Here is a 13,165-nt window from a genome sequence, read left to right as displayed (position 1 = left end):
GGCATTTCGTTTTCTCCAAAAAGTTGCTCACATCGACCGGTTTGTCCTCAGATCAGAGACAGGAGCAGAGATGAGATCTGGGAGGATGCATTTTCCTGCACAAGCATGAAACTGTTAGATAACTTTACAACTTAAACGCAGCTCACAGCGGGGGGGGGGGGGGGGGGGGGGATTTACTTTTGAGATATTCTTCTTGTAGCAAATAATTTGTGAAGCTGGAGCTGACGGTGACTGATCTCTGCAGCCGATCCAGCTCGGATGCTGAATTATCAGCTCCAAATGTGGCGGACTGTGTTAATCCCTCTGGTACAAAGGGCCGACATCACATCTGGAGTTGGGGGAAGTAGGTTGACAGCAGGCAGAGCTGAGGCTGCTGCTGACTGAGAAGATTATCAGGAGAAGGCTGGTTCTGACTGAAGAGAGCAAACACAAAAGGGGGGGTTTCTTTGTTGCTTTTAATACTTGTTGGTGTTTTTATTTATTACAGAAACAACATGTTTTATATCTCTGCATCTGAAGGATAAATGAATGCAGAAATATGATCTATACTGGAAGTGTTGGCTCCTTTGTGTGAAAAAGGGTTTAATACTAACGGATTTCTTCTCTGAAGCGTCTTTTACTCAGATTAAATTCTGTAAATATGACCGCTTTGTCTCAAAACGCCCTCATTAAAACAATTTCTGGATGCACAGATCAGCAGATCAGACCATTTCTCAAAACACTTTGTCGGTAACACGTGAAAAAACTAAACAGAAAAAAACAAAAAAAACATGAGCATGTTTCTAGATTCACGCTTGTGCCACTGCTCGTGTAAGTTTTTCTCCGAGTGAAACACTGTTTGCCTTGTGCATACGTCTCTCTCCTCTGCGCTCCTGTCCGTCCACGTAGAAAAAGAAGAGGAGAGTAAAGTGCAATGCCAATGTGAAGGCTCCGGTGCGGCCGGCCGGCCAGCAGTTCAACTCATTGTGAATCAGAAGCATGCAGCTGCCTTCTGGGCCCGGTACAAATGACGGCCCTGACCTGTGTGTTTGAGCACAGTCCACCAATGTTTCTGGAGTTTAGTCTCCTTTGTAAAGATTGAACGAAATAAAAACAGGCAATAATTTAAAAAAAAAGAAAGAAAAAATGATGGTGATGATGCGGTGTTGAGATTGAACATTCATGTGTTGCTTTACTGCTTTAGTCCAGTCTGCACCTTCCAGCCTGGTTGTTATCTCACTGTTTGGACTCCAGTCAAGCTTTTTCTCTCCACCAAGCAACACAAAGCACAGCAAGTCTCGCAGTGTGAAGTAAAGAAATGTAAAAAAAAAAACAAAAACAAAATCTGTCGTGTCCTTTTGATAAATCCTCATAGTGGTTCTTCTGCTGGAGGCTCAAAACTGGGAATGGTCCATCTCATCCAGCCAGGAGGCCGGGCTGGTGGGGAAGTCAGGGTATCCCGTACTGCTGCCCGTGGAGAGGTCTGAGGTGGGGCCCCCCGCCATGGCCCTCAGAGCCTGTCCCACTCCGCCCGGGCCCCCCTGCGCCACCAGACTGTCCATGTTAAAGGTCAGGTTGTTGAGGAGAGGCGTGTGGCCGGGCAGGGAGGTGATGGAGGAAGGTGACTGTGGTAGGCCGTAGGGGCTCCCTGGCCGGATGTCTTGGTAGGGCTGTCCCGCCGCGTCGACGGAGAAGCCGCCGTTCAGGACGGCGCTGCTGGTCATGTCTCCCACGCTCCCGTAAAGGCCGTTCGCGTGGCTGAGGTCAGACAAGACTTGGTCGTCTAGAGAGGAGATCAGAGAAGAAGATCAGTAAGAAATAAGACAGGAGATTTCTCTTCTTTAATAGGTTTAATTGAGCAGTAAGTAAGACACAGTCCTTTGCTTGAGTATTCAAACAACTTTAACGTTTTATTTTTGCAGCGGGAATCTGTTTTAAAGCTTTTTACATGACAGAGAAGCCTCAAAGTGGTGAACAACTTTGAGGTGTTTGGAAAAACAGTTTTGAACGTCTCCCAGGTTAAAAGGTTTGGAGAAACAACCAAACATAATTGCAATTATTTTGCGGCATACGTTTTGGAGCTCGGCAGATCTAGACTGAACAATTTTCCCATCCAAATAACTCAGCATGAACAATCCTTACCATATATTCCTAGTTGTATTTTGGGTCAGGGCTTTGACTGGGCCAGTCTGTACGTACATTGATCTGTTATAGATCTGACTGTGTTTCAGGGTCAATGCAGAAAACCTGTAAGGTGAACGGGTTTTCTCCACAATGAGGCCGAGAAACTGTGACCAGTTTTTCTGTACCTCTCGAAGAAAAACAGCCCCACAGCATGATGCTGCCACTAGCATGATTAATGCTAGTCCTCCATCACACTCTCTCCTTTTTAAGGTGATCGATCAAACGGAGCTTTGTGAGACTGTCAAAGTTTGGGATATTATTTTGGGGAATATCCTCTTGGTTGAATGGGATTTTATCTAGAGCTATTAGAAAAAAGGAGAGTGAATACAAATCCACACCAAATGTTTTTATTTGTGGACAAAAAAAATAATCAAACAATGCATTGTTTTTCTTCAGGGAAAAAAATGTGTGCACTGCCTTTTTTGTGTATTGTAAAATAGACTGAATTTAGGGGTTGCAGCATGACAAAATGTGAAAAAACAAATCAAGCAATATGAGTATTTACAGAAGAAGTTTTGGGATTCTCTCCAAAGAAACTTAAAAGATTTAAAAAATTTTGCTTTTCAGCCTTCATTATTAAAGGCTGCAGAAGCTCTTGACTCATATCAAGTAAAATGTGTGGATCCTGATCTTCTAAATAACATGACGCATATGCTAAACCTGAAATTCATATCTATGTCTGTGTGCTGGTCAATAACTGCAGCACAAAATATGTGTTTACATCTCCAATCGATCCCCTGTGTGGCTTCAATAACAACAAAGCCCAAAAGCACTTTCTCTCTAATTGAATAAAAGCCTCACATGCTTTATAGAGTTTCTGTCACCATGTTTTCATTTCTCATAAAAACAGCGTTCTTTTTCAAATTGGTTCAGAGACTTTTACAATTATCCAAAAAGGGAAAAGAGGTGGGGGCTGTGAATATTAAATAACAAAAAGATGCCTAAAACTCCATTTGCATCCCACTAAGGAGCCGTTGCTCGTTTCCAATAAGCTCCATCACACAAACAAACAAAGGCAGGAGGCATCAGCGGCCGCAGAGGAAAACCCAAACAGGTATGACATTTCAGATTTGCCTCAAAGTGGCACGCTCCAACAGGAAACACAAGCAGGCAAATGAAAAGCCACGTTGGTATCTGCAGCTCTCGTGTGGTTTACCATTTTGAATGCTCCCTTAATCCTATTAGCAGGAATATGTCTGCTAATTCCCTTTCTGGGACTAAATGATCTGGAAAAAAAAAATACCTCTGAAGCTCAGCTCGCTGTCGCTGAGCCCTGCATCGTCAGCCGAGCTCTCCTTCTCCACTTTGGTTCCTCCTCTGCTGCGTTTGACACTTTTATAGAACTGAGTCCAACGGTGGCGACCGGCGTCTTTCTTTAGACGCTTCTCCTTTGCTCGCCGGTTCTGGAACCAAACCTGTCGGGTTAAACCGTAATGTTCATCTTTAAAAAGACAGATCAAGGATTCAGACCAGATTATTTGAGTTTGTGAAAGCAATAACATCGCCATCATAATTTCCTTTTTTTTTTCTTTTTTTTTAACCTTGGTTGAAAATTTTAGTTTGTCATTAAAAACAAGTTTATTTTTCATGTAAACATGATGTAATATTTAACCTCTCCAATTGCTTGGCATACAGTTTATAGCACCTATAAAAAGCTGAATAAATAATAACTTATAACTGATTTTTTTTTTTTACCAATATATGATATAATCAAAGATTTTGCTGCAATAAAAACTTTAAAATCGAAAAATAAGAATATGTTTATTAATTTAGAACATTAACTAAAAATTATAAAATGTACAAATACATTTATAAATAAATCTATACATTTTAATTAATTCAAAATTCTGCACATACAGAACATAGATAAATAATTATTTATTGTTTTTTTTAAAGGATTTTTAAAAAAAACTATAAAACAATGTCAGTGCAACATAGAGAATGGATTAAAATAATAACTATGTTCTATCTCAGCATGATCAAGAAACAGAGGTTCGTAAAAATACCCAGAAGCTTCTAAACACATAAAGCAAACATGATTTTAAGTCCTGGTGATAGAACTGCAGACTTTTCCAGTCATAATGACATTGTTTAAATTACTACAGATGATCAGAGAGACAAGTATTAATGTCCTATGACAGAGGAATTCACTCAATCGCCGCTAAAATTGGAGCGTACTCATTTTGGAAGTCAATTTCCTAAAAATAAATTTTTAAAAGATGAACGCTCTACCTGCACCACCCTCATGTCCAGGCCTGTCTCAGAGGACAGCTGCTCTCTGACGTGGCGCGCTGGCTTTGGCGAGTTTTTGTAGGCACTTTTGAGGGTCTCCAGCTGCTTGGCGGTGATGGTGGTCCTTGGTCGTTTGGTCCCACCCTCTGAATCATCTGCAAACACAGTTGCAAACATGAGTGGCAACCCTCTGCATATATTTGTGTGTGTGTGTGTGTGCGTGTGTGTGTGTGTGTGTGTGTTTTAAATGAAGAGAATAGTTATGCAGGGCAGTGTATTATTGTCCTTGTGCATCTGTCCCACTCCCACAGCAGAGGACATAAATCTACCCTTTGCCAGAGGAGAGGAGTTATTGGAGCCGCACCATATAAGAGCATCAGTTCACTTTACATAATCAATCAGAGACGCATGGAAATCTCAGAGGAGAGGGAGGGACAGAAACAGCACACACACACCCAGATGACAAACACCAACGATCCACAGTCAGAAGTTATTTCGCCTCGCTGAGAGGTGCATACAGCTTGATCTATCACGCTCTTCTGCAATTCTGATGCGGCCCAGTTAGGTCAGAGCCTTTCAGCAGTGAAGCAAATAGATGGACATTTGCAACAATCATTTTATGTCGCTGGAAGTACATGTTCACCCTTTCTTCTCGTTCTGCCTTGTCAGTGCGCACACCTACCGTTCTGTTTGGCGGTCTCATAATCCACCTTGCACACCAGCCTCCCGTCCTCCATGAGGTAAAACTCGTCGCCGGTGGCCAGCTGTCTGCTGCACATGATGCAGGCGAAGCAGTGCAGGTGATACACAAAGTCCTGCGCCTTCCGCACCACCTGCGTCGGAGGGATGCCCTGCTGGCACGACGCGCATTTTGTTCCAAAACGCCTGAAGGGGAAACAGGAAGCAGAGGTGGTGATGATGATGATGATGATGATGATGATGATGATGATGATGCAGACAGCGAAGCTTCCATAAAATACATTGTCAAACAGAAATATGTCACAGAGCTTGCAACATTTGAAGTCCTTGCTGTTAAAAGCAAAAGGAAACTAGCTCTGCAGTGCATTTCTGTTAACAGCAAGCCTGACTGATGCATCGGTGGAATCCATCAGGTTTGCATATCTGCTTGTGTGTTGGCATGCTTGTTTTTTTTTTTTTTTTTTGCAGCTAAAGTACCGACATTAAACAGAGCTTGTTGAGGGAGGCAGCACACAGTAAACCCACCCTGAGGAGAAGCAGTAAAACACTGACAGAGGAGAGGAGAGGCTCTAAATCAGGAAACCACCCAATCAAACATAAAAAAGCAAAGTGAAGCCTTCGAGTCTCTAACCAGCAAAACCACATGTGCGTTGTTCCATGTTTGAAGAGTTTTGAACATGCCAACGTCCCCCCTCACAGGGCCCCCTGGGTCAGCTAATACAGTTAGCAACCAGTTAGACTCCAGAGCTCCTCGGGGGTCTCGTTCAAGCTTTGAGCATTAAAACCTTTCAAACGTGATTTAGTAAAAAGCCCAGATCTGCTGATCCTGTTTTGGATGAAAGTCAAACTCAATTTTCTTCTGTAATGCTTCTGAAATCCAATCATTAAAAGAAAGAAGCAAAACGGCAAAAAAAAAAAAAAATGAAAGAAAGAAAGAAGATAGTGAAAAATAGGGATTTATAATCAGAGCCAAGTTAATCTATGGGTGTGGAAATCACAGATGTTATAAATAGCATCTTCACCAGGGAGGCAGGGAACCAGTGTGAAGGTTTACCACCGATTTAAAATAAATATTTCACAACTTTCTTCCATTAGACTGTTGTGACACATTAAAATCCTTTTAATGAGACATCAGATAAAAGGATTTTCACCATCTGCCCCTTCCCCCACATGTTGCTACACACTGCCAGTCAGATGGCTGAAAGAGACCTATTGCACCTTCCTGCCCCCCTACAAGAAAAAAATCAGCTGGTCCAAAATACTTCTAGTCAAACATGATATGGAAACTAAAAAGACGCCAATGATAAAGCTGATTAAAGTCACAACCAGGCAATTCCACTAATTAACCAGATAATACCAGCATATTGGACTTACGTTACTCTACAAAGAGCAGAATGACGGCAGGTATATTTCATGCAATAAGCATTCAAAACCTAATAAGTTTGGCGTCAGTTTATTGTGTATTGTGTATTTTGGCTTAAATTTATGTATCACATAAAAAAACAAAGCAATTTATTTAAAAACGATTATTATTTTTGTAATAATACCTCTAATGTTATAAAAAATTTAGCTCTGGTATGGATGCATTCAGCTGTCTTGCTAAGAATAAAATAGACTTTATGATAATTGTTTTTTTTTTTATTATAAATATTGCAATACTGTGATAATATTGTATTTTTACACATCATATATCGTGAACATAGAATGCCGGTTCATGTCTAATCTGCAGCAATATTTATGCTATGTATAAAATATATATTAGCTACATGAGATATTCTAAGCATTATTTCTGGAATTTTGCCACTTTTTTTTTTTTTTTGCAGTTTTGATGCATTAAATATAGTCCTCCATGGAAAAGCTGCAATCTGTGCGACTCAAAATAAAAACACAAAACAGTGATTATGCTCATTTCAAAAATAACAAGAACACAACGAAAAGGAGAAAAGAGAAAGGCGCACTGACTTGAAAAAGTCCTCCTTGCAGTAGACGCTGCCTGCCCGGGAGAAGCATTTATCCGCCAGCGGGGTCTGGCAGTCTGCGCACTTGAGGCACTTGGAGTGCCAATGTCTGTCCAGCACCTTCAGGATGAACTTATCCAGGATGTGCTGACTGCAGCCTGCACACTGAGGGATCTCTGCCAGGAGAAACAACGAGAAGGCCATGTCACACTCAGCCACCGGCACAAGGCAGGCAAAGGTCCAACATCATCAGAGAGGTTCGCTGTATTTATAGGAAGTCGTTTCGAAGGAGAGGGTTTTCTTTATTTCTCACATTGCCGAAGTAGATTGTGTGCAGAATTTCAGCGGTGAGGAATTTATATATGAATCCTTTGTTAAAATCAACCAAGAGTTTCCTCCTTTAAAAAAATGCAAAAATTGTAATAAATCAGACAGAGGGGAAAAAAAACATTTTTATGATAAATGAAAATTATTAGGTTTTCATATGTTATTGAAATGTGTTGGAGATTTGTTCATTCAGGATTTTCTCTCGTTCTGACGTTTTCCAATAACGCGTTTCCTGATCCTGTTTTCACCTTCTTTCTCTGTTATTATGGTACATTCTCGTTTTTAGGGAAAATCAATCCTCACATAGTAAATGTTGCCTTATTTTCCAGATACATTTGTACCAGAATATAATAAATGTCTTTACATAAAACCGTGTGCGCTCGGTAAGGATTTCCGTCTCTGTCCAAGGTGCTGACCACAGAGGTATTCGCCTGCAGAGCAAAAATGCTTTTTTTTTCTTTCTGACGACGTATTGATTTTCTCCGTCTTAATCTGGTTTGCCTCTTCCATCTCGATCTTAATTAATCCCTGAATGATTTTATGGAAAGCGTGGTGACAACCAGTGTCTGTAGGTGAGACGGCGTCCTGACGTAAATCAAGATCAAGGCGCGATTAGATTCAGAATTTTTGAAAAATCATTTTTGAAAACTAAATCCGCAGCAGTACAGATGGTGTCCATTCAGACACACAAGACCTTTATGAATTTATTTCCAAAGCACAACTGATCGATTTTTAATTTTAAAAACAGAGCCATAAAAACAGAGCCATTTGACGTATTTTGCGTCGTTCCTTCTGTGCACGCAGGCCCTTTTTTTTTACCAAAATAAAAAAATAATCTTTCCATGCAAAGTAAGGTTGACGTTATTGTTGTCAATGTCTACAAATATAAAATGATTGATTGAACCATTTTTGTTTTTGTTACACATCTGCATGGTTTCCATTGAAGACGACGGTGACAGTTTGAGGTGAAAGTGAGCAGAAAAATGAGCAGGAGCCTGAACTCCCACAACGGGACTATTTTCTGTCGAGAGAAATCAAATTTGCACTCACAAAAAAATCTCCCTATAACAAAAACATGTTATTCTGCATTCTGCAAATGCAGGTGCTGCGAGAGAAGTATGCTTGCAAAAATAATAATTAAATACTGTAATATAGTAAAAATGTATGATTTTTTTGTTTGTTTGTTTGCAAAAATCAGATATGGAAAAAAAAAGTCAGATCGCCATTCTGAACCACTCAGTTTTTTTTAAAGGTAAGAAATAGAATCATAAATTGGATTTTATTGTTAAAAATTCGGCTTGAATCCTGAAAACCTGGAATATTGTAGATGCAAACATTATTTCCTTAGCAGAAATAATTGGGACTGGCCCTCACCCTACCCCAGAATTTATTTTTTTAAAATAAAAATAAAAACATTGAAGGTGTATGTAGGTAGAAGAGAGAAGTGGCTCTCATAGCACTCAGAGTCTGTTTTCTGTTGCATCGCTTTTTTTCTCTCTTTACAACTTCAAAATAATAACAATAATAATAAAAAGGAATTAAAAACACATTTCCAGAGTAAGGCTGGTGCTTCCAATCTTTCACCTCACTAAGTAAATAATTTATGATTACCAAATGTGTAATTAACACTACAACCTAAGAGCCATTAGATGTTCCCTTTTTCCTGATGTGAAATGCTTAGAGCGGCTGCTTTGGTTCCTGAAATAATCCAGGTTTAGATCCAGGATGAATCCTGGCGCTGCAGGAGACTGAGTGGCAGGATCTTTATCCAATCTGTTAATCTGTATCAATTCATAAAATTAAAGAGCAGATAGATAGATAGATAGATAGATAGATAGATAGATAGATAGATAGATAGATAGATAGATAGATAGATAGATAGATAGATAGATAGATAGATAGATAGATAGATAGATAGATAGATAGATAGATAGATAGATAGATAGATAGATAGATAGATAGATAGATAGATAGATTTCGTTTTGAGTATTTTATCTTATAATGTTTTGAAACTAGATTAATTAAGTTGCAGTAATTATCTCACCCTTACATTGTTATTATTATATTTTTGTTTTCTTTTTTCCCCTTCTTCTTCTTCTTGGGTGGGGATGTAGGGGGTGGGTTGCCTATTAGCCCCCGCTCCATCTGTATATTTTCCTAACTCGACCCTGAATAATTAGGTCAGAGCAGAAACGGATCCGGTCGCACTTCAATCTTTACACGATCAGATTACGAAAGGCCTTGGCACAGATTAACGAGCGAACAGATGTAAAATATTTCTCGCCTTTGACGCCGAGGTCAAGGAAATGTTGCGAGATTTCGTTGATAATTATCGCCCCCCCCCCCCCCTTTATTTTTTGGAATAAGACGTCCGAGGCTTTTATTAGGCTCGGTAACCGATGCCAGTCAAAGCCAGAGCGCGTTTGTCTGACGTGGCGACGATGACAACCGCGTCTGATCTCTTGACCATGCAGGCTCGTTTACAAATTAACAGCTGGGAGGCTCAGTGTGAGTCCAGCAGCTCTGCACTGAGGATGCATCGCGCTGACACCAAGCCGCCGCTTCAGAACAGAAATTATTAATAGCGTTTAAGGAAGCTTGAAACTGCATTAGCACCTTCTGCAGAGAACAGTAAGAAACAGCTGCAGAGATGAACGGGGTGTTCATCTCCTGACCGTGACTTGATTTCATCTAAGTACTTTTGCAGCTTGTTTTATAAGCAGCATGACACATCACTGGCCTGTGAGGGCTTCAGTCTCCTCTCCTTATTCTCTGGCTGTAAGTCAGCCCACCTCTCCATACGGCCGACCCAGCAGAAGTGCTTGCGCTCACCAACCTGTTCCCGGACTGGCAATCGACAGAAAAAGACGAGAAGATGGGAAGAGGGGGTGAGGGGAAGAAAACAATGTCTTACGCTGCAGTGGCACACCGAGAATCTCCGGTAAACTCTTTACAGGACTCTCTGTCGGTAGAACCGCCGCACTTTGCATCATCGTGATCCAAACGCACGCACATACACCCGCAACGCGGTGGGCGCACTCCCCCCGTCCTCGCTTGTGTGCAAAAAAAAAAAAAAAATCCCTCAAAAACACGAAGCTGCTGTTGAGGCCTGTTTCCGCTCAAACCTTCTTTTCCAGGTATTTCTCTATTCCCAGGGTGATGCCCGAGCCGCGCCGCGCCGTGCCGAGCTGTTTTGGAGTATGGAGCAGACAGGCTGCTCTGTCCATTCAGCGCCGCAGAGGCGGCGGGGGTCTGACGTCAACGCGGCACAGGCTCACCGGGAGCCAATAGGAGCGCAGGTGGAGGGTTGCCCTCTCTCCCCCCCCCCACCTTACTTCTCCCCCGCCACAGCAGAGGTGGATAGCATCCTCGACAGGAGAGGAGAGAGGAAGAGGGGCGTTTAAGATGGTATATGAAAATGTCTCCGGAGAGGCGGAACCTTGCTCCCGTGGAGACCATAAATAGCTCACTGCAGTGACTCTCTGAGGGGCCCGGGGCCAGCAGGAGCTCCTGAAGAGGAGAACCCAGCAAGACAAATGAGCATCACTTTGGCTTGCTTAAATTAAACCTCATTTAAGCAAATTTATAAGAACAAACGAGCGTTATTTTGTTGTTGTTCTTGCAGAAATATTCAGAGCCTACCCAGGGTTTTACAACGCCATATGCAGAATTTAATTTGGCGCCCCACAGCGCGAAATATCTACTTTTTATACTGTCAGTGCAGGTCTTTTGACCATTTCTTCTTTTTCTTTTATCCTTTTTATGTTATTATTTTTCATTGCAAACCCAACAGGTATTACTTGGTGATATGTAAACATCTAAAATGTGGATAAAAATGTTTCCCAGCTCCAACAACAAGCAGGATATTTTTGTAAAATCAGTTTTAAATGATGATTTAATGATGATGATGATGATTGTGGGAATAATGTTCAAACTGTTTTTCTGAGGATGTGTAGAACTTTGTGAACGTATTTCTCATTGGGGCTCTATGCTGGCAAGGAGCCCAAGTTTGCTTTTTATTTTACTCCTCCAAACTTTACACGTATCATTGCAACAGAAACAAACGTAGCATGATATTACAGATAGTTTCTCCATTTGGAAAGAATAATCTTACCAGATATAGAGAAACACAAAAAATGCACGTCTATAAACCCTGTATAAACAGCATAGGCGCCGCAAGGGAGGCCAGAAGGTTCAACGTCCACCTCCATCTTACCACATTGTTGACCCCGAGCAAGACAACCATTTATGACACCATCATAAGTTGAAATAGCTATTCATTTAGTCACATCTATGTATTACTTCACCTCTAAATGATCAGAATTATTTAATCTCAAAGACCGTCAGGTCATATTTTAAATTATACCAGGATCACTGACCTATGTCATACTTTGAGAGAGGTAAAGTTTGAATTTGTAAACACTAAACCTTAAAAATCAGCCAATTAATTCACTTAAATTATAAATACTATAAAAATATTATAAATAGACATTTGTGTTGAATAAATAAATATTGAATTAATATTTATGAAATTATGTGTTGTCTTTCGGATTTGGGTAAAAATCCCAAATGATCAATGGCCCCCATCTGCACTCCGCCTTTATGCTATTCTAGAAGCGCCCCTGTAAACATGCTCGCGCGCACACACACACACACACACACACACACACACACACACACACACACACACACACATTTTTCTGTTTGGGAAAAATTGGTCGCAATGGAAAACGGAAGCAGAAATGGAGCCGCGTCACGCAGCGAGGCTGATATTGGAACCGTGTTTGAGTCAAATTCACAGGACCCGGATCACCTGGATGAGCTGCTCCTGTCCGCCGGCAGTGACAGGATTAGGAGTCTGGACGCAGTCCCTCCTGACACTCTGCATTTCACCGAGCGTCGTCTGAGGCCGCTCTTCCAGAGAGGATGGTCCCTCCGGAGGGTGGCTAGTTCAAGCTGGATGAACTCAATCGTCGCTTCCAATTTGCTTCAAGCGCGGAAAGAAAAGCGCCCAGTGCGGAGGCGCCTGGCTCCCCGTCCGCTTCACCCAAATCATCTGCAGCCAGATGCCAGACCCCTATCAAATCTCTGATTTCTTTCACTGTTTTGATAATAAATTGTAATCCCCCCCCTCCCCCCCAACACACTTAAATAAATTTGTTTAGCAGTCAGGTGGATTGCGGCTCAAATAATCATTGGCCTATTGGTGATTTTGGGCAACGACCTAATTAATGTGTTTATTCAACTATTTCACTGAAAACTATACCACAATAATAATAATAATAAAAAGCTATAAAAATAAAACATTAAACGAGATTATAAAATAACTAACACATATGGCTGTTGACTAAAACATAAAATAAAAGTATTTGACCTTTTTAAGTCTAAATTTTCCAAAATTATGCTAATGTAAGGATTTTCTGCATAGCAATTCAGATTATGTGCACGAAAATAAAGAAATCTGATTTGCCTTTTAGTAAATCTGCAGATTTCCCTTGTGTAGCAGCTTTGTCTTCGCCACAGCCTGTCTACTACTTATTCTTTAAATCGCTTTATACATCATATTGTTGAGCTCTTCAGTCTCTTTCATCTGAATACTGAGATGTAATTCAGTAAATAGAAAGCAGACATCAGCCTGCTTAAGAAGGCGCGTATGTTGGTTTTTAGGAATTTTCTGCAGGTGTCCAATCCATCCATACACCCAACCATCAACCAATGTGCCATCCAGCCATCCATCCTTCCATCCATGCCAAGCGAATGAAATTTATTTTCATTACAACTGCACT

At 41.0% G+C, this 13,165-nt stretch overlaps 1 protein-coding gene across 1 annotated transcript; it reads right to left on the bottom strand.

Annotated features, from left to right (window-relative positions):
* Nucleotides 1-187: 187 nt before the first annotated feature.
* lhx4 (LIM homeobox 4) lies at nt 188-10,822 on the bottom strand. Its single transcript, XM_088004986.1, has 6 exons — nt 10,294-10,822; nt 7,057-7,231; nt 5,078-5,280; nt 4,396-4,550; nt 3,407-3,578; nt 188-1,762 (listed from the first exon to the last, which is right to left on the bottom strand). The coding sequence occupies exons 1-6, from the start codon at nt 10,370-10,372 to the stop codon at nt 1,374-1,376; spliced, it is 1,173 nt and encodes a 390-aa protein (XP_087861112.1). The 5' UTR covers nt 10,373-10,822; the 3' UTR covers nt 188-1,373.
* Nucleotides 10,823-13,165: the final 2,343 nt, after the last annotated feature.

Source organism: Poecilia mexicana, unplaced genomic scaffold (assembly GCF_051168715.1).
Source record: "Poecilia mexicana isolate PSO_F unplaced genomic scaffold, ASM5116871v1 scaffold_4, whole genome shotgun sequence".
Taxonomy (NCBI): Eukaryota; Metazoa; Chordata; class Actinopteri; order Cyprinodontiformes; family Poeciliidae; genus Poecilia; species Poecilia mexicana.
This window is presented reverse-complemented; position numbering and strand designations above follow the sequence as displayed.

Bases quoted from the DNA above. Each gene is read 5' to 3' on its own strand.
- lhx4 (XM_088004986.1), bottom strand. From the start codon at position 10,372: ATGATGCAAAGTGCGGCGGTTCTACCGACAGAGAGTCCTGTAAAGAGT. The intron at 7,232-10,293 runs GTAAGACATTGT...TGTTTCTCCTGG, and splicing joins TCTCGGTGTGCCACTGCAGC to CAGAGATCCCTCAGTGTGCA. The intron at 5,281-7,056 runs GTCAGTGCGCCT...TTTCCCCTTCAG, and splicing joins TGCAAGGAGGACTTTTTCAA to GCGTTTTGGAACAAAATGCG.